Raw genomic sequence first — 21,769 nt, 5'->3', positions numbered from 1 at the left:
CTGCCCTGGGACCCTGGCCTAGCCCAAGGAGGCAAAGGACTGGAGGGGGTTGGGGAGCGGGGGAGGGAGTGTGGCTCTCCCTATGGGCCAGGTCCACTCCCACCCCCTCAGTGCAGCAAGGCCCTGACAGCTAGGCCTAAGGCAGAGAGATCTGAGGATGGAGAGCACAGGGCTCAGAGCCAGGAGAGGCCAGCCAGAGAGAGGCTGGAGTTCAGCATCTCCCAGCCAGGCAGCCTCTACTCCTTTGCGTAACTGGATCCTAGCTTTCTGTCTCAGAACCTCAAACCTGAAACCACCACCAGCCCTGGGACTGGCAGCTCCAGGTCAGCACACAAGACAAGCTTGGGGCCAGCAGCTGAAAGCTGACTCTTCCCACACATCCCCTCCTCAGCTTCTCCCAAACGCATGCTGCCAGACACACCCCTGCCTGCCTCCAGCCGCGGGTGCTGGGGACACAAACACGCATGCCACGTCCTGAGCCAAGTCCCGCTCAGCTGAGAGGCTGCCTGTGGGGGTATCTCTAGCAGATTCCAGACCTAAATGCCCTCCCTCGTGCCTTCACCACCAAAGGGAGGGAGGGAAGGCCAGGCTGAGAGCAGAGGGCATTAGTCCAGCTACCAGCACTGTCCGGGTTAGAACCCGCTTTATCTGGGGACAGCAGTAAGCCAGGCACAGAATCTGTGGTCCACAAGAAGAGGCAGCCTTGGCGATAGAGGCCGGGGTCCTCCGCACCAGTCTGCTCAGAGAAGGCCTCGGACGCAGACTCCACTCACCACCTTCCAGGCTCTCTGCACGCCCTCCCCAGCCTCCACACTGCCCCCAGACACACAGGATTCAAGCCCACCCCTCTCTCTGTCCCAAGCCTTTCACTCCTCTGCTGGAGCAACCCCTGCTCAGCCAGACCCTAAGACCAGCATCTCGAAGTCCCTCCCGTCAAGAATCTCCTGGAAGTCACCTCTGCCAGTTAGAGAACAGCTGAGCTCTCACAGCAGCATCTGAAACGCTGGCCTGTCAGCCCATCTCCCATTCCTGGAGGCCATAGAGATGATGCCTCCTGGGTATCCTGCAGCTTCTCCACCAGGTTCCAGCCACTGACACAACTCCAGTTCAGCAGATCTTTCAAAGCATTTCTGAGCAGCCCTCCACATCTCCCTGGGCAAGGTCAGCGGGGAAGGCAAACTTGGTTCTGGACAGAGGCAACTGTCTGAACTCTCCCTGAGGACATTCCCAGCTCCTAGTGCCCTGAACCATTCAGGGGAAAGAAATGGAACCAAGATGATCATCAGTTACTTACTCATGACTTAGCAACTAAACCACCACTACCACAGAACACTCAGCCAGCCCCTCATTTCTTCATGGCACTAATGTTCACAAATACCCCCACAAGCTCATACTGTTGACCCCCAATAAGGCAAGTGACAATCAGAGAAGCGAAGCAATGTCTCCAAGGTCACAGGCCAGCAAGTAGCAGTGCTGGAACTTGAGTCCAGACCCTTTACCACCACACACAAGAGCCCCTAGGCTAAAAAGACACCCCCCTCCCCAAAACCCACATTAATGGCAGGCCGGGGTTCATGTCCAGCCACCCCCAGCAGAAGGACCTCTCCATTCCCAGAAAGAAGTCAGAAGCTCCAGAACCAATAACCTTCAATGCTGGGAAGTCCTTCCTTCTGTCTGGCCCTTCTGTGTGCTGCTGTAATATAAGCACACATTTCCCTTGATTCTGTGCTGAAACTTGCAAAAAGTCCATCCTCCTCCCTGGACTTCTCAGGTTGGGATCCTATTTCAGAGCCTCCCTTCGACGTCTCTCTTTTATTCAAACATCCCGATACATCCTTTTGTGAGACAGTCCCATAGCAGGAATATACCACAAACTGAAGGGGAGGAGATGCTGGCATCAGAAGAGTACAAGGCAATAGAGAAGGGGCGAGCACTGAGGCTGGAGACAAGTTCTCAAGGGCAGCTCACCTCACACACCCCCACCCCACCCCACCCCACGAGCTTCTGGTCTGTTTCCCCACCTGACAATCCTGAGTTTTAAAACCACCCGGGGTCACACACCATATAATAAAATCACTCTTCTCTTGGCCTTCCTCTGCCTCTGTTTTCACACCTCCGCAAACACCAGCGAGATCGATCCCATTCCAGAAACTTTCCCAAATCACTCCCCCTCCCCCTAAACAGCCCCAGACAAGGTGAGCAAAGGGTCCTCCTGCGCGAGCGCTGCCGGGCGCTGGTTCTTCCGCTGCGGGTCCTCCTACTGCTTGCTGTCCACCGGACGGTTCTCCCCGGAAGCCATCCTGGCCGGCCCTGGAGACCTGCCCGCAGCTGGGTCGTGTCTGCGCGCTGAACGTCGCGCGCTCAGAGTCCGGGCACCTCCAGCTTCCATAGCAGGGCGGAGAGCCGAGGTGCCACACACAGGCGTGCGGGCCGCTCTGCGGTCTCCAGAGCAAGAGCCCGCGTGCTCACGCGCGCATCACCCAGCTCACTGGCTTCCCTCTACCCGCTTCCCAGCTCAGACCGGAAACACAGAAAGAGGAAAACCTCCCTCCGCCCCGAGACGCGGCAGTGGAGACCCCCTCCCGTTGCTCTCGCCCACAGCAGCTGTGGCCAGCTGTAGCCGGCTGCGGCGCGCTCCCGGGGAACTTTTGCCCGGCCCAGGCCGGGCTCAGGTGCAGCAGAGCCGGACGCGGGCAGAGCCAGCCGAAGTCAGCCGCTCCTCAGAGCAAGCGAGAGACCCCGCGCGGAACCAGCTCTTCTCTCGCGGCGCTCCGTGCGCCCCGCCCTGCGAGGGGATCCGATCTCCGGCTGCCACGACGTGTGGTCCGGAGGGACTCGAGCCCAAGCCGAGCCCGCACCGGCTCCCCTGCGGACCGGTGGCACTACGCGGGGTCCAGCGTGCCGCAGCCAACCGAGGACCCGAAAACTCCCTGGCGGCAGAGTTGAGAAAGCCGCCGCCTCCCCAGCGCTCGAGGCGGCGGCTGCGCCCGCGAAGGGCACCGGGCGCGGCATTCGCGGCAAAGCCCTGGTGCCAAGGGTGGCGGCGTGGACCCTAGCCCGAGGCGTTCTCTCCGGAGCGCCGGCAGCCCGGGTTCAGGCCCTTCCCGCCGACCGCGGATACGCACCGCCCCCCCCCACCCCCCCGCTCCCCGCGGTGCCCGGAGCGCGCTCGCCGGGAGGGCGCGGGCTCAGCAGGAGGACGGAGCCAAGATCCGCGGGAGGCGCAAGGGAGGGACGCTGCACTTCAACTCACCTTGAGCCGCAAGACCTCGGGCGCTGATCACACTTGCTATCAAAGTGGCCACATACCAAATCATAGTACTACCGCGCGCCAGCCAGGAGCCTCATCCTATCGCAAAGTGCCCCGCGCCGCCTACGCCCCGCGCCGGTGCTCTCGCGGCTCCTGCGGCTCCTGCAGCCCGGGCGGCCCGCTCCCCATCACTCCGCGGATCCCCTCGGCTCGGCGCGCAGCCTCCCGCCCGGCGCAGCGGCACCTGCACTGGAGCCCGGGCGGAGCGCAGCCAGCGCCGCGGAGAAGCCCGGCCGCACCGCCCCGGGCCCGCCCCCGCTGCCCTCCCATTGGGCGCGGCCAGAGAGCCCCGGGCCCGATTGGCCAGTATGCATGCCCGTCGCGTCGAGGGGGGCGAGCCCATTCAAGGTGCGTTGACGTGTGGCAAGCCCAGAGCCGCAGAATCATGCGCATTGCTGGGGAGAAGGCGCTGCCGCGTCTCCGCTCGGCTCTGCTCCCTGCTCCCACTGCATGGCAAGTTTCTGGGGGAAGGAATGTGGCCGCCAGGCCGGCCAACGGGACCCTGGAGTCTCTGCTACACTGTAGGTCTGAGGGGTCGGTGCCCCCGCCCATCCAGGGAACCCAGCATCCGGTTTCCATCCAGCAAAAAGGCGTCCCGGGAGGACGGTGCTGATTCAGTGATGGGGAAACCCGGGAACAGCAGCCTGGGGAAGCTGAGAACGTCCTTCACTGGAGATCTTTTCAAAGGGGTCACGCGCTACCGCCACCTCCCCTCCTCCCTTCCACACTCGGCCACTGTTTCCTCTCCAGCGCACTCCCTGCCACCCAAACTTGAGATTACGTTAAGTTCCATCCAGCCTGAAGGCAGGGGGATGACTAAAATGACCTCTAAAAGTGGCTAAGATTTGGGGTGAGTCATTGGCTCAGCTGCAGGAGTGTCACGGGCCCCCCTCAGGAACACACGTGTGCACACTGCCACCCCCAGTGCGGGTCATAGTTGCTCATCGCCAGGAAGTCTCCACTTTGAGCAATGAAAGTGTTCCTTCTTCTTCTAAAAAGACTGCCTCCTCAAGCACAAGATTCCTCCCCCGTCCCCACCTGCCTGGGAGCCTGGCCCCATCTCAGCAGGAAGAAGCCAAGATGGATTTCGGGAGCGTAGGGATCTGGGACAAGGGACCCAGGGAAGGGGAAGGTGGTCTTCTTATCTTTATAGAAGAGGATAAGGAGGAACCTAGAAGGTGTTCATATTCCTCAACCTCCCCCCTCCCCCCATTATAGTTGTATTTGCAGAAGAAATAAACCAGCGTCATGGAAACATCTACAAACAGTCCCCTCACACCAGGGATCTGAGGCTGCAGTGAAGATGACCTTTCACAGAGTAAGAGCAGGGGTGAGAGGGGCTCAGTTCCCCAGGATGGGCAGCAAAGCGGGCTCAGGAAGGTCACCCTCGTCGCCATCACAAAGCACTTGTCAGCCACAAAGCACTGGCTCTAGCATATGAAGCTCAAAGGGGAAAAAAAATGAGGGAAACTTGCTTGTAAGAAACACACACATACACACACACATTCCACACATGGGGTGTGGCCTGAACATGGGAGGAACACCCTTCCCTGAAAGGTGGTGAGCCTCTTAGCTCACCACCAGCCAGGACATGGAAAGCTGGAAGGCCCCTTCCTGGCACAGCAGCAAATACACTGGGCAGTCTAGCACGTGGATGTAACCTGGAGAACCAGAACGCTTAAATGACCCCCTGCCCTGTCCAGGCACTCTAGTTATGAGATATAACTCTGCTCGTGCAGAGATGCTTCTCCCTGAGCCCTCACTTGAGGGTCTCTTTCTCTGCCAAGATGCCTTTCTTGGGGATGTGAAGTGAGTTGGAAGCTAATTCCCAGCCAGCATGCCCAAGAACTAGAGCTCCACCCTCAACGTATTCATGAACCCACGGTCCTAGGGCTTTGAGCCTCCCTAGGATCCACTTGGAGAACTGGCAATAACAGGATTCTCTTTTCAGAACCTCTAAGCATCTATCTGGCCTGAAGAGAAATGCTGGACCCCCAGGGCTGCCCATGTCCCTAGCCCTTTATAGATATTAACATGGCCGAGTGGGAAATGTTCTTCTAGGGACCTGAAAGGTAGGGAAGGGGGTAAAGCCACTATCACCATCTTCTTGATTGTTTTTTCTTGGCCATTGACTTTTTCCCGCTTTGCATGGTAGTTTCTCGGAGAAGACGATGGCACCCCACTCCAGTACTCTTGCCTGGAGAGTCCCAGGGACAGGGGAGCCTGGCGGGCTGCTGTCTGTGGGGTCACACAGAGTCAGACACGACTGAAGTGACTTAGCAGCAGCATGGTAGTTTCTACTAGGAAACTAAAATTGTCAAACTGAAAGGAAAAAGTAACACAAAGAGCTTAAGAGCATGAGTTGAGTTGGGAAGGGGTTCAAAAGAACTATCTAAAAAAGAAGACTAATTTCTTCTGGATAAATCCATTGGAAATGCAGTGGAAGAAGGGGGTGAGGGCAGAGAGGAAAGGGAGGAGAGCTGAGATTCAAAAGGAAAAGGTTAGCTTCATCATCAGATGTGTCTCAGATTTGGTTTCAGATCAGCTCAAAAGAGATACAGAGTATCGGATCACAGTGAGGAATGAGACTAAAGAAGTCTTTCCCTCTTGCCACACAGCTTATCTCCAGACCCAGGAAGGATGGGACACATCCAGTAATAGTCTCAAGGCGAGTGTGGACCCCAGCATCCAAGAGGGACATGAGGGAGGGTGTGAGCCACTCCCAGGATATACACCACTCTCAGCGTACCTGGTTAGTTATCAGCATCTCTGATAATACAGATGTGTGATAATACCTTACATCAAGTAAGGGAATAGATGTCATCTCTCCCACGTTTTGGAAATGCAGTATGCTAGTCTTGTGGGTTTCTCCATGTAAAACCAGCTAGCCACCTATCCACACCTTCCCCTGGGCCCCTGGAGGATAAGTGTCTGCAAAAGCTTCAAGTCTAGGAGAAGAGGAGGCAGGGACTCCTTCTTCACGTTCGTGGAGCTGTAGGACTCAAAACCAGGAGTTCACTCACCCTGCTTGCTCAGTGGTTCCAGACCCCTTGGTGGAATCCTAGTGAGGATGTTCATCGGAGCAGGTGCACAGTTAAGTACCCGAGAGGGTGTTCATATCTCTATAGTCGGGGAACCATATCAATTTTCTTGCTATACAAAAACCACCCCAGGGCTTCCCTGGTGGTCCAGTAGTTAAGAATCCACCTACCAATGCAAGGGACACAGGTTCAATACCTGCTCTGGGAAGGTCTCACATGCCACCAGGCAACTAAGCCCTGCCCCACGACTGCTGAGCCTATGCTGTGCAACGTGAGAAGCCACTGCAATGAGAAGCCCATGCATCACAACTTGAGAGTGGCCCCCACTCACTGCAACTGGAGAAAGTCTGCAAAAGCAGTGAAGACCCAAAACAGCCAAGAATAAATAAATAAGTGTTTGTTTTTTTTTTTAATTCCAGAATGTAATGACTTATGATAGCTCAGTTGGTAAAGAATCCGCCTACAATTCAGGAAACCTGGTTCAATTCCTGGTTCGGGAAGATCCGCTGGAGAAGGGATAGGCTACCCACTCCAGTATTCTTGGGCTTCCGTTGTGTCTCAGCTGGTAAAGAATCCGCCCACAATGCGGGAGACCTGGGTTCGATACGTGGGTTGGGAAGATCCCCTGGAGAAGGGAAAGGCTAGCCACTGCAATATCCTCGCCTGGAGAATTCCATGGACTGTATAGTCCATGGGGTAACAAAGAGTTGGACATGACTGAGCAACTTACACTCACTCACTCAAAACAAGAGTCATGTATTTGCTCACACATCTGCAGTTTGGGCAGGGCATGGTGGGGACATCTGACCAACCAGGCGAGGGAAACTGTGCTTTGTAGATGCTTACTCATATGATCAGCAAGTGATGCTGGCTGGCAGCCAGGGCTTGCAGGCAAAGAAGTGCAGTTCCCCTCCAGATGAGCTTCCCCGTGGGTGCTTGGGCTTCCTCACAGCATGGTGGGTGGGTTCCCAGAGCTGGCATTCCAGAAGAACCAGGCAGAAGATGTACTTCCTTTATGTCCTTGCCCTGGAAGAAGCATAGCATCTCTTCCACTAGCGTCCAAACCTTGCTCTGATTCCAGGGCAGAGAATGTAGATCTATCTCTCAATAGGAGTGGTGTCCATGGCTTCTGGGCTGGGAGGTCGTGTTGTATCCTCTGAGGGACGATACAATTTGCTGTGAAAACAGTCTCCAAAGTGTAGCCAAAAATTACTCTAGAGGGAATCCCCAGAAAGAAAGGGTTTGTAGACAGACAGCACCTAGATCTTAGAATTTTCTCACTTGAATGCAAGCTGCCACACCAGTTCCAGGCACAGAGGGACAGAAGCCTAGACCGTTTGTGAAGCAAATTCTTTCACCTTGTTTTCTCTCAGTATGCCAGAGACCAGTCAGCATGTTTAAAAGAACTTGGAAGGAGAGAAGAAAATAAACAAAGGAAATTGGATTTCCGAAGTATAAATATCTCATCTTAAGATCTGATGCAGGAGGAGTGGGGGTGGGGGAAGCTTTGCAGGATCCTAAACATTCTCATCATAAGAATTTTCCATCTCTGTTCAAAACGCTCACAGTTCTTCGTAGGCACCTGCAGCCTCCGGCCGCACGTTGTTTTTCTGGACTTGAATAGCTACTCTAGCAGTCCACTTTGTCGTCTCCAAAAATAAATTCCTGGAGACTTTCCTTATTAAAACTCAAACTTCATTGTGATTCAAATTTCCCAGAATAGCCAGTGTTCCCCTACTCAGTTACAATTTCCCTGAAGGCCATGTCTTGGTTTGATGCAGGTGCTGACTAGCCAGAGTCAGATCCAGTCCTTCCTGGCTTAAGACAGCTCTTCCAGCCGCATGGGATCATGTTATGATGTCTCGTCCAGATAGGTCCCCAGGCATGGGAGAGTGTCCACCAGGACCCCACCCATGACAGAGTGTGGCACTGCTGCACTGTATTCACGGTGGGATCCAGGAGATGGGGAGCACCCCCCTCCCCAACCTGCCATGTATCTGCAGAGCAGACTTCTCACACGCTAAGCCTCAAGTCCGAGTCCTTAAAGATGTGTTTATAGCATCTTTCATAGAAATTACGTGATAAATCAGTTCTTAGAATTTTAGCCAAACCGTATCCTTTTCTTCTCTGGCTGAAAAGTGATGAAGTTCTTGCCTTCGGAAGAAAGCAGATCCATAATTTAGGATGATTTTATCTGAAAATTAGATGATGATCCTCTCAGCCTTAACAACCCCACTCCACTTCCTTATGGTTTCCTGGCCAGTTCTGTGAACAATCTCAAGGAAGACATGTTTCGTGTTCTTGTGGCTTAATCTAAGAGTGCCAAAGAGAGGCTCTCTTCTTTGCATCAGATCTGTCTTACAGAGCTCAGGAACCCTAATGACAGCCCACCCTGTGGTGTGTCCACAGAAATACACGACTGTCACTCTTCAGAAACCCCTCACCTTGCTAAGGGCTGCGTCACCGAAAATGTGATTCACAGGACTCCACCTGAGTCTGCCCTCACCTGCCCAGAGCTGAAGGTGGACAACTGTGGTCCCCACTTACTGCTCTGGCTTCCAGGCATCTAAAGGAGCCACCCAGCTCTGGCCCAGGCAAGCTGAAGGTCTGAGTGATCATCTCTTCATCTACAGAGGGGCCAGTGAAGGTATTAAGTAGAAGGGATGAGGGTCTGCAGGAGAGGAATCTGAGAGCTGCACGTGCTATCTCTCTGTCCCTGATTCTGTGCCCCGGCTGTCTTATGGCTGAGGGAGACTGCGCATGGCCTCATCCCATGACTGCTGACGACCAGGGCTTCTAGCGCGGTGTGGGGGCTTCTGTAGAGGCATGTGCAGTCGTGGAGGGAAGCTCCAGGCATCGCTGGAAATGGCAAAAGGCTAATGTCAGCAGAGGATCAGGAATTTATGGGGAATCCAGCAAAGAACAAGTCACAAAAGCACACAGAAGATGGACAGATCCGGGGGCTGGGCTCCAGACCATCGGAAGAAGGAATGCTGCAATGGACAGGCAGCCTCGCAGCTGGCTTATAGTCAGCACTGTGCCAGGCACCCAGGAGAAGGGCAAGGGAGTCACAAGCACCATTCCTGTCTCCCAGGAGTGTGGCATCGTCGAAAGGATGAGGTCGAGCACGCGAGCAACACTGAATACTCTGTCAGCAGTAGCCTGGGGAAAGGCTGTGGCCCAGGCCTGAACCTCCAGGAGGTGGGGATGGTGGAGACTGTGAGAGCTGAGTAGAGGGCACGAGGAAAGAGTTTAACCTTCAGTGAAGGAACTGAGGAGGCAGGATGGGGAACAGGCGCTGCTGCCTAGGGGCCCCGAGGGCAGAGCAGGTCTGCCTTGCTCCCTTCTCTGCGTGCCATGGTGCCTGCCAGGCAGCAGCGTTCAGTGGGCACGCGTGAGGATGGAGTATGGAGGGATGAAGGGAGGGAGGAGGCAGGGGCAGCAGAGACTCCGTGGGGGAACTGAGGGACCAGTAGGCCAGGACAGGTAAAAAGGTGGAGGCAGTTAGAAGAAAGGAGAGGAAGGTAGTGGTGAGAAGCAGGCTGAAGAGAAGCATCTCACTAAGTTTCCGAGGGGCAAATGGGCTTTTGGAGATGGAGGAGGGGGATGTGCTTCTGCTTTGGACCCGCAGATGGATGGCCGGGGGTGGGTGAGCAGCCACAGCTGGAAGGCTCCAGCGGGTCTATTTCTGGCACACATTCGACCCCCAGACCTCTCTCTCAGGCCCCTCCATGCTGGGTTCTCAGCCCCCACACAAAAGGGCCTTGTGCGGGAGAGCGAGGGCTGCCCGGCGCATCTTCATCCCACACCCCCACCCTTTCCCAGAGCCTTGGCAGGAGTGTGGCTCTGCAGGTGCAGGAAGCAGGAAGAGGGGCTGCGGACCAGATGGAACCAGAGGTCAGGGTGCAAACGGCAGCCCCACCTCCCGATCCCGGGGCTTCCCTGCTCCCGGTGCCTCCTCCCTGAGTCTGCCCTCAGGCCCCCAGCCTCACCCCTGCCCCTTTATCCCTGCACCCTCCTCCGTTCACAAGCCCTCACTTCCCAGTTTTCTCTCCTTCTCTCCCTCTCTGTTCCTCCCCTGGTTGGGTTTCCGAGTCGTATGGGGAGCCTGGAGACAGACCCGGATTTATTCTTGGAAAAAGCATCCATGACAGAGGGTACCACAGCAACAAGTTGCCATGGTGCTTGGACACAAGGTAAATACGGTGTAAAGAAAGAGTTGCTGGACTCAGAGTAGGGAGACCTGAGTCCCCTCCCTGCTTGTCTCATCAACCAGGCATCCTTAAGAAAGTTGTATGGCTTCCCTCAGCCTCACTGGGGATTCCATGAATGTCCAACCATGTAATTGGCAGCTGGCATTCACAGATGTGTACTGAGCACCTATTGTGGTGCAGGAAGAGCAAGGCAGATACATCCTTGCTGTCACAGAAAGTAGAGCTAACAGCCTGTAGGACTGTTCAGAGCATCAGGAGAGCTAAGGGATCAATGCAGTGGCCTGTCTGTGCACAGGTGTACCGGAAGCCACTGTGGGAGGCAGTTTGCCCTGGTGCCAGTTTAAATGAGACGATGGAGCTGAACCTGTGACCTTGCTTACAGCCTAGTGTCTATTTCTAGGTGGTTAGAAGCGAGGATACAATGTGATACACTGGAGATTCATCTGCACAGTGATAGGACTGCCCACCCAGGAAGGCCCAGCTCTAGGGAGATTCTGGCGCTTGTGCTCAGAAGGATGTGTTCCTGGGGGTGGGTAAGGAGAAAGACATAGACAGTGATGGGCACTGTTGGGGAAAAGAGGAGAATTCATCCAGAGCCCCGACTTCTGGGGCTTCAAAGGCTAAGCTCCCTCCCCACTCCCTTTCTAGGAAACCCACTTGGAAGACCCCATGGCCTCCGTGGTGGTAGTGGGGGGTCACAGGCTGCCAGGGATGTCCAGGGCTGGAGGGCTTATGGGAAGAGACCAATTAAGGCACTGCAAGAGCCCCGGGGGCCCCAGGACAATGAGCCCATAGAAGGAGGGATGTGCAGAGGGGGGCACAGGGGCAGGCTGCGTGCCGGCTGCTCTCCTGGCAGCGTCCCAAGGTTAATTGAGGAGCACCAAGAAGGCTCTGCTCCATTCCAGCACGAGGGAGGCTGGTCTGAAAAGAGCATTTGCTGCAGGGAGAAAGGGCCTTTCTGTGCCCTGGGCTGCTGTCCTTTGTGGAGGTTCTTTGAGGCATGAACCCTGCCAAAAGGCACAGGGCGGGGGCCGAGTGCACAGGCTGCCATCTCAGCAGCAAATGGTTGGCCCTGGGTGGAAGAGAAGGGGGTCAGCGGGTGGTACCACTGCTTTCAGGCCTCTGAGATGTTAGGCTAGGAGGTCTCTTCCAGTGGAATTCCAGCATCTGACTGTCCCCCATGGATGACAGGTATTTACAGTGGGGCATGGAGGGGTGGGGTGGGGAAGGAAGCAACTGGAATTCAGCCAACACCTTCAGAGGGCAGGGACAGGGTTCACCACCCAGGAGGAATGTGGGCATGTCCCAGGGCCCTGGCAAGGTGGAAGGCATGAGCACACCAAAGCTGTCAGCTGTACCATGTGGCATGTTCCTGTCACTGGAGCCACATCTCTCCACAAACACACACAGTGCACATACCTCCCAGGGACTCACACACGAAAGTCACACACATGATACAGAACACACCTGTGCCCTCGTCCACAGGCAGGATCTCTTCCGACAACCACACACACATCGTGTCCACCTGTGTCCACGCCTGCAGAGTCCACATCCTCCTGGGCTGCCATGCGGCAGGTGGTGCCACAGCCTCTTGCCCCGCCAAGGGTCCGAGGTGCACCGACCTTCTCAGCCAGGGACTCCAGCACTGCATCTGGTCTTCTTACCCAAGTCAGACCCCAGGGAGTCTTGTCCAGAGACTTCCAGCTTCCTCAGGCTCACCCCAAACACCTTGTCTGCACAGCCCTGGGCTTCACCCCAATGCTAGTCTTGAGGATGGGCCCAGCTCTGCACCCTAACCTGTGCAGACACTGGGTAGTGGCCACCAGCAGGTGGCACCAACAGGAGCCTCCTGGAACCCGGCTGGTGTTGAGGAGAACACGTCCTAGTCTTTGAAGGAAAAACCACGTTGCAGGTGCATAACCCTCCTCTTGGTGTCGCTGAGCTGGTGAGCGGAGCTGGCATGAGCACCAGGCCAAGGAGCACACTGCCCAGGGGCAGGAGCGGGGAGAAGGGCAGGAGACCCTAAAGAGGAGCTGAAGGCCAGGATGGGGAGGTGCAGGGCAGCAGCGTGTGCTTACCTCTGTGTGTGCGTGTGCCCTGCACCACTGCTGTGCAATCAGTGTCCGTGGATGTGGAAGACACAGGTATGGACAGGACTCGGATGCAGGTGCCTGTGTGTGCATCTGTGTGTGAGCTCGGGGAGTGGCAGAGACGAAGCCCAGCTCACTGGGCTCCACACTGCACCCTGCACCGCATTCGTTCATTCCACACCACACACTCTGGGGACACACGCTCTCGCCGCCCACGTGGACAGGTGCTGTGGCTCCACGTACGGACCTGCCCGCCCACGTGCTTTCACACGTTTTTGCAGCCCCGCACAGAGCCAGGGGGATACATATAGATGCCAAGACGCTCGCCGGTGCCTGGCGCCCTGTCACATGTGTGCACACTTGCACGTTGCAGGCCCCCATCCCCAGGAGAGGTAGCTCTCCCAGCCCCACTGCCTCCCAGTTTCTGTGCCACCGGAGGCCCTGGTCTGAGAACTCTGGGAGAGCAGATTCAACACTGTTGCAGATAGGCCTCCACCTTTGGGACCCCTGACCTGCACCCAGGACAGCGCTGGAGTCAGAGATGTTCAAGCTCCAATCTGTGGACTTTGGGGTCTTATAAATGGGGGCTGTTGTGACGATCAGGTGAGCTGAAGACCACAGGCCCCCAGCGCCATGCCTGGCTCAGCCCAAAGGATAGCGCCCCTAGATTCTGCCTCGTGAACTCCCAGCCCAGAGCTGACTGATCCATGCAGTGAACATTGATTTCACTGGTAATAGGGACTATGACAGAGAAGGGAACGGCAACCCACTGCAGTATTTTTTATCTGGAGAATCCCATGGACAGAGGAGCCTGGCAGGCTACGGTCCATGGGGTCGCAAAGAGTTGGACATGACTGAGCAACTGAGCACCAGGGGCTACGAGCTGGTGATCTGGGTTTGAGCTCCAGCCTTGTGAAAGTTTTGCTCTGAAACCAGGCAGCTCGCTCACCCCACTGAGCCTTGGGTTCTCCTTTTATTACCTGAAGAGTCTCACACTAGCTGATCCTCCCACTCACCCGACCCCGTTCCCAGCACTTTACAAAGAGCATATCGCTGAATCCACCTGATAGCAAGTGGAACGATCTGTTATCATCCCCACTCTTACAGAAGAAGAAAGGAAAGCACTTCCTAAGACTCCAGCAGCAGTAGGAGCCAAGACACAGTCGGAACCCAGGCAACTACCCCTGGAGCCTGACCTGGGGCTGCAGCCTTCACAGGGTCGTGTGCACCAGCAACATCACGGGTGTAAAAGTAGTCTGTGGACGGCGCTTCCACGGGGAGGTTATCCTACCTCCTGGCCCGGCTCTTTCTGAGTAACTCCTCGGGAGAAGGAACCTGAATGGGGCAGGCAACAGCGCCCCCTGAGCCTGGCACGTCGCTCCAGCAGAGAGAGGGCCTCAGCCGTGGTCATCCTTCAGTGGGACTACACTCTTCTCAGGTCACTACAGGCCTAGCCTCAAATGACTTTGTGGAGCATTAAGATTATTTCCAAGTCTCCCTGAAATGCGCCTCTCAGCTCTATCCACAGCCTCACCAGCTTCTTTCTTGTCTGCAGCCTCAACTACTCAGGCCCCCTGGGTAGACCGTGTCGCCTGCTGTAACATGTTTGCAAATTGCTGTGATGGGATAGCCACTGTCATAGGTCAGAGCATCCCAGGAGGATCTCAGAGCAGAGCCAACTCGAATGTGGATTAGAGCAGACCCCTGCTGTCTCAGAGAGCAGGAACTCTGTGTGCAATCCACCTTGGGAAAAGGAGACCCCTGGACACACCTTGGGGGCTTCCCAGGCGACACAGTAGTAAAGAGTCTCCCTGCCCATGCAGGAGACACAGGGGATGAGGGTTCGATCCCTGGGTCGGGAAGATCCCCAGGAGAAGGAAATGGCAGCCCACTCCAAAGTTCTTGCCTGGGAAATCCCACAGACAGAGGAGCCTACAATCCATGGGGTCACAAAAAGTTGGGCACAACTGAGCCACTGAGCATGCACACGGACACTCCTGGATCCCCAGCCTGACTCATGCTAGAGAAGATGCTCTGATTCTCCAAAAAGAATTGCCCACAGAAGCCCCGCTCCCTTTCCTTACTTGGCTCCACATAAGACAGACCAGTCACTGGCCAGGGCTGGAGGGGCTCTCAAACCCCTCACACCACCCCGACTCCTACTTTTCCCAACCCTCCTTTCCAGAGTGTTCTCCAGCCTGGCCCCTCCCACCTTCATCTCCTGCTGATGACCTATCAGGACAGAGTTCTTTCCTTCTGCCCCTCAAGCTGGCAGCATGAACCCAGGTGCTCTCTGGGAATAACTGTGAGCCTGACGCCGTCAGCAGAGCCTTGAAGGTGCACAAGCCTCCCAAATAACTGTGTTTTCCCACCCCTGTCTCCTATCGTGTCCCCCTCAACTCAACCTGGATCCCACTCCCACATAAGAAAGACACAATACCTTCTCCTCAAAATGCCGAAGAACGAGGTTCTTCAGGAGTGCCCAAAAGACTGGAGAGGCTGGAAACACCATGAAGGGTTAGCAGCGAACCCCAGATATCCTGGGCTCTAAAGGACTGTTGTCCCACCCCCTCTATGTGGCTGGGACCCTCCCCAACACCTTCCCTTCTCTTTCCACCTACCATGGGCACACAGGGTGCCCACCACTCATGCTTCCTGCCAGCTGTCCTCACCCTGAGCTGAAACACACTTTTCCTGATCTCCTCCTTCTCCTCCTCTCAGCCCCTAACCCTGAGTTTCCACACATAGGACTCCTAGTCCACATGAGTTAGGATCACCTGGAGCATCGTGAAAAGCTCAGATCTGAGCCCAGCCCTTCCAAGATGCAGGAAGGGCCTGAGGACTCACCCTGCAGAGTGCTGTGTGGCTCCGGCCCACATTCTGAGGACCTGCTGCCCTAACATACAAGAGCCAGCCTCCAAAGCCACTCTAACTCACAAGCCTTCTCCACCAGACAGTCTGTGCACTCTGTGCCCCACTGGAGAATTGCCCCTGCAGCACTGTGCCAGGCTGGGGTGCCACCAAGCTCCACCTCGACTGTCCCCGAGCACATGCCCTCTGCCTCCTCCTCTGTAAGGTGGGGGCGATGCTTGTTCTCTCACCCCGTAACTATGCTCTAAGGTTCAGACAAGAAAAGTGAAACCTTGTTGAGAAGCCAGAAGCCTTGATTAATTACACGTGTTTTGTTATTATGAAAGCGATGCATGGGAGGGGGCAACAGAGCATCTGTCAAGGGACCCTGCTCTCGTACCACCAGCAGCCAGGCCAAGGCCAGGAAGCGCAGCCCCGGTCCTAACCTCAAGCCCATCCCAAGCCTAGCAAGGAAGGAAAGCATATGGACACGAGGACTTGAGGGAGAACCACTGGGACCCCCATGAATGATTCGCCTTTCCCTGGCGCCCCCAGCTGCCCCCAGATGCCCTGCCCATCAAGGGCAGGGACCAGTCCTCTGCATCAGCTCCCCATCTCTAATTACTCCACACTCACTCTGGCGCCAGCCCTGCAACCAAATTACGATTGATCCTTCGCTCCTCCTGAATCAATGCCATCGACTTGGAACAGGGGGACCAACCCAAACTCCCCTCCAGGAAATGGAAGACTGCAGCAAAGCCCAGCACAGGCCTGCCCACCCAAACCCTGCATGTGCACACACGCACACACACTTACGTGCACTCCTGCACACACATGCACCCCTGCACACACATGTGCCCAGGAAGGCACATGGATGAGTATGTGCACACTGGCCACAGGTAGGTTTTCTCATGGAGACACAGAAATAGTCTGACCCCCACAAACACACACACACATGAGGCCTCACACACGCTGCTGGCTAGGAGAAGAGGCACTTCAGCACCACAAGCACACTCTGGCCAAGTGGAGAGCAGACCTCCAGTTCCTCTGCAGGCCTGCTCACCGCCACCCTGAGCTACAAACTCGGGGCCTGACTCACACTCACAGTGTGGGAGACCCATGTGCTTTGACACGCCCCAGGCAGAAACCCTTGCTGTCGTGTGGGACGCAATACCCACATCTCCGGGACGTGCCCTTCGTAACTTCTTCACCACCTCCATCTACAGGGGCACATGGCCTGTGTCTGCTCCTGCACCCCAAATGATAGGAAATGGGAGCCGAACCATCCAGAAGCCAAAGCACAGTGACAGCCAGCAGGCCACTTCCGCCCGGCTCAGGTATGGGGACAAAGAGAGGTCAGGTGTGGAGCAGAGAGAAGGCAAAATGGGACCCCCACTCAGTATGGCCCATGCAGAAGTTCCCTGCCCTCGAGGTCAAGCCCCAATATGGCCTCAGATTGCTGGCCTGCTGCCCTTGAGGTCAAGTTCATCCACTCACCCTCACACATACACACACTCAGGCTACCGGCCTCACACCAGACCCCCTCTGGGTCAAATCACAGAAGCACAGAATATCAGTAGTAGAAAAGGCACAGGTATTATCAGGGACCCTATCCCATCCTCTGAAGACCCACGTTTCCTTGAGGACTTTCTGGACAAGTGATCTTCCATCCTGCCAGGATAGGCACTGAACACTTGGGGAATGCAGAACCCTCATCGAGACCTGGGATGAATGGCTCTCATTCCCTCCAAATAGAGTCAAAACCTTGCTGCCCATAGTGTCCACCCCTTGGCGTCAAACAGAAGGAAAGCCGTTTGAATCACAAGTGGCCAGCCCTGATACCATCTCGCAGAATCTCTGCTCACAGCTCCCACTGGTGGCGCTGTGCAGAGGCGGAATGCCGGGACTGGAGGGCGGTCTGCCCCTCCGAAGGAAGTACAGCTGGCTCCGACCTCCCTCCTGCAAGAGTCGCCTTCTTCCCCCGTCAGCTGAGAATAGCAGGTGGAGAAGATTCCCACCAAGATGGTCACAGCAATGACTTGGTTGTGCCTGCAGGTGTTTGGGGATTAATTAGGCCCCATAAAACTGCAGGCTGTGGCTTTTATTACCAGCCACAAGCAGATCAGTTGTTTGGGTGGCAGTAAACTGTGAAAGTCTTCCAACCCAGGGACTGAACCTGGGTCTCCTGCATGACAGGTAGATTCTTTACCGCCTGAGCCACCCGGGGAGCCCCATGAAAACTATGAAATGACTCCCCGGGTGGCTCAGGCGGTAAAGAATCTACCTGCCATGCAGGAGACTCAGGTTCAGTCCCTGGGTTGGGAAGATCCCCTGCAGAAGGAAATGGCAACCCACTCCAGTTTTCTTGCCTGGAGAATCCCATGGACAGAGGAGCCTGGCGGGCTACAGTCCGTGGGGTGGCAAAAAGTCAGACACGACTGAGCGACTAATACTTTCACTCTTCAAACTCTGAACAGCGCAGTGACCTGTGGCCACGAAAGGGAACAGCAGGTGGAAGAGGCCTCACTTTCCAAGGCCACCTGTCTTAGAATCTTCCCAGGAGGCAAGAGGGTATCAGGTACCCCCTCTTTCTGACCAGCCTGTAGGGAGGTCTATTCCATCCAGAAGCCGGGGATGGACAAGCCAGGGATCCACTGACCGCCCTGTTAAGATACAGCAAACAGGGACCATGTGACCTGAGTCAGTCCTTTGTGTCCCCTTAGCCCAGAAAGAGGAAGAGAAGAGCTGGTCTTTCCCAGAGGGAAGATACAGCTATAGCCCAGGAGCCCACAGGGCAGCCTGGGCCCTTGGGCTTCAGGCTGGGAGGGACAGGGCCAGAGCAACCTGATGTCTGGGCTTCCCCTCCAGAGGGCGGACATCAGGGCCATGTGCTGCTTGCCTTGAGGAAGCTGTAAACTTGGCCTGATTAATTTTTCATCTCTAACCCAGGAATCGTGAGTCCTCCACCCTCTCCAACAAGCTTCCAGTGGGACCAGAGTGACCAGACCAGGAAGGCTCGTGCCCTGGGGACCTCTGCCTCCTCTGCCCTCAGCCCTACCACCTCCCCTTCTCCATCCTCCCTCAGCCCTTTTCTTCCCAAAAGAAGCAGGTGGGTGATTCCTCTCCAAGCGAAACTGACCCCAAGGATGGTCTCTCTGGCCAAGAAGAGAAGGTGAGGGCAGCTGGTCCCAGAGAATCTGTCTGGAGACTAGGTGTTGAAGCAATGATGCCCACATGAGCCCGACCAGCCCCGGTCTCCAGCAGGCGCCTGCTATGGTCCCCAAGGAGATGAGACGCACAGTGGCTCCTTGCTCCCAGGGCCACATGACACGGGCAACAACCAGGTTGGCTCTGGCTTATATGGCGGTGTGGAGCCAAGCACTGAAGATGGGGTCACATTTTACAATAGTTAGGATCCTTCACCACCCACTGGAGAAGGAAATGGCATGCCAGACACTGAAGTATTCTTGCCTGGGAAATCCCAAGGACCAAGGAGCCTGGCGGGCTACAGTCCATGGGGTCACAAAGAAGCAGATGCGACTAAACTACCACCACCATCACGAGGTAGGAAACTGCTGGAAATGCAGGTTTGGCCAAGAAGATGGGACTCAGGCTCCAGGGTGTTTGGGGAGGCAGGCAATGTGGGTGGGGAGGGCCATCGGAGGTCTGCCTGGTCAGCATGGCCCTGGTCGGTCTCCAGACTCGGCTCTTCCCTCACTTCCTTCTGCATCCCCCTGTGCCCTTCGGCAAGCACCCACCACTCACCTCTTCAACCTCGGATGTTGCTTCTCGGGGAAACGCTACTCTGGCTCTGCTCTGGAAGTGTCCCTTCTCACCTGATCCCTTGCCTTCAGCAGCAGCCAGAGCTGGAAATTTGGAAGCCTCGGGGGTTGGGTGGGGTGGGGAGGCAGGGGGGATGCTGAGGTCAGTCAGAGGTCAAGCCACCCATCCCCTTCCTCCTAGACCCTGAAGCACCCTCCTGTCACCCTGCACAAGCCTGACTTAGAAAAACAACGCTCAGTCAGGGTGTGGAGCCCATAAGCCTAAATGCTGCCCCTCCTGTCTCCATCCAAGCCCCTAGTGCTCCTTCAGGGCAGACAGTGCCAGCCTGGCATGGTCTTGAGGACTTGGCCGCAGTGCCCTGGGGAGGAGGTGACACCCAGAGATGCAGGTGTCCTTCTCTCTCCATCTACATCCACTTCACCATCGAGGACAGGGAAGCAGACATCAGAGTACTTTTCCCTAAGGCCCCTGCCAGGAGCCCCCAGGAAAGGACAGGTCACCAGTGGGAGAGAAAGAATGTCCTAGGCCCTAGAGACCAGGGGAGAGGCCACACCTGAGGCACCTGGGACCCAAACCCTCTTTGCCTTGGCACACGGAAGCCCAACCCCTTCCTGCTTGTGGGTGAAATGAGCAGGTCTGAGGTCCCACAGCTGGTGAGCCTCAGGAAGCCGGCTGCAGCTCCTGTCCTCTGGGTCCTCTTACGCTCACCTGAGCGAACAGTGTAAGAAGCCAAATTGCTGATGCCGTGCGAGGCTTCAGATGCCGTTTCCTGTGGGTATTGTTTCCAGTCCAGTGTTGTATTAACAGAGCTCTGCCTGGTGATTATTGTATTATCATATTTTAATCATAGGATAATGATGATAATCTCAGTCCCTGACGAGATGCCAGCATCCTGAGTTTCACACCTGCCCTCCCTGTATCTACACCCCACCCCCACTGGGAGCTGGCTGTGGGGTCAGCACCCCTTCCTGCATGTGAGGTCAGGGGGTCATTTTCTTCTGTCCATCTTCCAGGCTAACAGTGTCCAAAGCCAGAGTTTGGAGCCCACAGATCTTTAATCTTTGCCACCCACTGGTGCCTCTTTCACACCATCAGGTGGAGAAAGGTCTAGGAGGCAAATTAAGGTCCCAAAGAGATGGAAGAAAGTTCTGGTGGTCTGCTAGGATCCAGGAGAAGGTGGGAGAGGCAGGAGCCATCCTTACGGGCCTAGTCATCTCGTCCAGGCTGACTTGGCCGTGCTTTGTCAGGCACTTACTCGCTCCCTTAACAAAGATCTGTTAAGCTTCCACTCGGCAGGCACTGATCCTACCCTGGAACTTCATTTCTGACAGAGGGAACACGCCAGGTGATGGGGACGCAGCGCGAGAGATCTCAGTCCTTAACCCACTCATGAGAACAGTGACTAACAACACTATACACTATGACCTCATGAGGAGGAGGACCAGGGTGGGCGGTGCGGCAAGAGACCGTTAGTAGGACCAGCCCCGCAGCTCTCCCGGGATGCCGGCCTTTCACCAAAGAGCACCCCTCAGGGGACCATCCCACACTTATTGTGGGATCTGCCATTTGCCCACTGGTGATGGAGGCAGTGACACTGGGACACTTAGAGCTCCCAGGACACAGAGCTAGCGAGGATTCAGCAGTGCAGGCAAGAAGAGACAAGGGAAGAGCTGGAGTCTATCAGCAGCAGGAAATCCATAACTGGGCCTGAGGCAGGGAAAGGGATTTGCAAAGAAAATTCTATTCATGGAGTATTTCCTTCTGATCGTAGCAAAGAGTCAGCCAAAGACATCTTGCTCTGTGATAAAACCCCGCGGTCCTTTCAGAGGCACACACAGACACCCTGCATCATGTCTGCCATTGGACATAGGCGGTGAGGGGAAGGTGGGGGTCACACCCCCAACTCACAAACAGGGCCTGAGCCATCTGAGGGCCCATACTCCAGTGATGGGTGATCCTAGGACATGTGACTCGGGATAAATTCCACCCTTTTTCTTTTAAAGACATTTTTATCTTATCGTTATCACATAGCAGCGAACATGGCTGATTATTCCTTTGGTGAATAGTTCCGTGAATTTCTAACCACATACAGGTCCACATAACCACCGCTGGATCAGGTCACGTGACAGCTCCATCACCACCTCCACCCCAAAATCTCCCTCCGCCCCCTCTTTGTACTTGAGCCCTCACCCACCCCACTGCCCCAGCCATCAGCACCACGTGTGTCTGACAAGTCCAAAGGTGCCCTGTGGCCCCTGATGCTGCTTTCTCACTTGGTGTGTTTGGGCGAGGAGCCCACCAGATTCCTGTCCCAGCAGCTCCTGCTCCATCTGCTTGGCAGTGCCCCGGGGGATGGACCAGGGTTTGCTCCCCTTGCCTCTGGGTCCACTTCATCCTTCGTTCGATCCTCACATGGTGGGCGGAGGAAGAAGGGAAGACCCCTGGACTTGCCACCTCTCTCCCTGAGAGGGTGAGGGCTGG

The 21,769-nt window shown here is 55.8% G+C and overlaps 1 protein-coding gene across 8 annotated transcripts in view; it reads right to left on the bottom strand.

Annotated features, from left to right (window-relative positions):
- IGSF9B (immunoglobulin superfamily member 9B) overlaps positions 1–3,501 on the bottom strand; it is a 52,624-nt gene extending 49,123 nt beyond the window's left edge. For all 8 annotated transcript variants that reach the window (XM_042237634.2, XM_027959456.2, XM_060404271.1 and 5 more), the window contains exon 1: positions 3,254–3,501. In XM_042237634.2, coding sequence (XP_042093568.2) covers positions 3,254–3,317 — 64 coding nt within the window. In that variant the 5' untranslated portion in view covers positions 3,318–3,501. The remainder of the gene's footprint in view (positions 1–3,253) is intronic.
- Between the last annotated feature and the right edge of the window lie 18,268 nt (positions 3,502–21,769).

This window comes from Ovis aries, chromosome 21, assembly GCF_016772045.2.
Source record: "Ovis aries strain OAR_USU_Benz2616 breed Rambouillet chromosome 21, ARS-UI_Ramb_v3.0, whole genome shotgun sequence".
Taxonomy (NCBI): domain Eukaryota; kingdom Metazoa; phylum Chordata; class Mammalia; order Artiodactyla; family Bovidae; genus Ovis; species Ovis aries.
The sequence above is the reverse complement of the archived record's forward strand: the minus strand, read 5'-3'. Positions and strand labels throughout refer to the sequence as shown.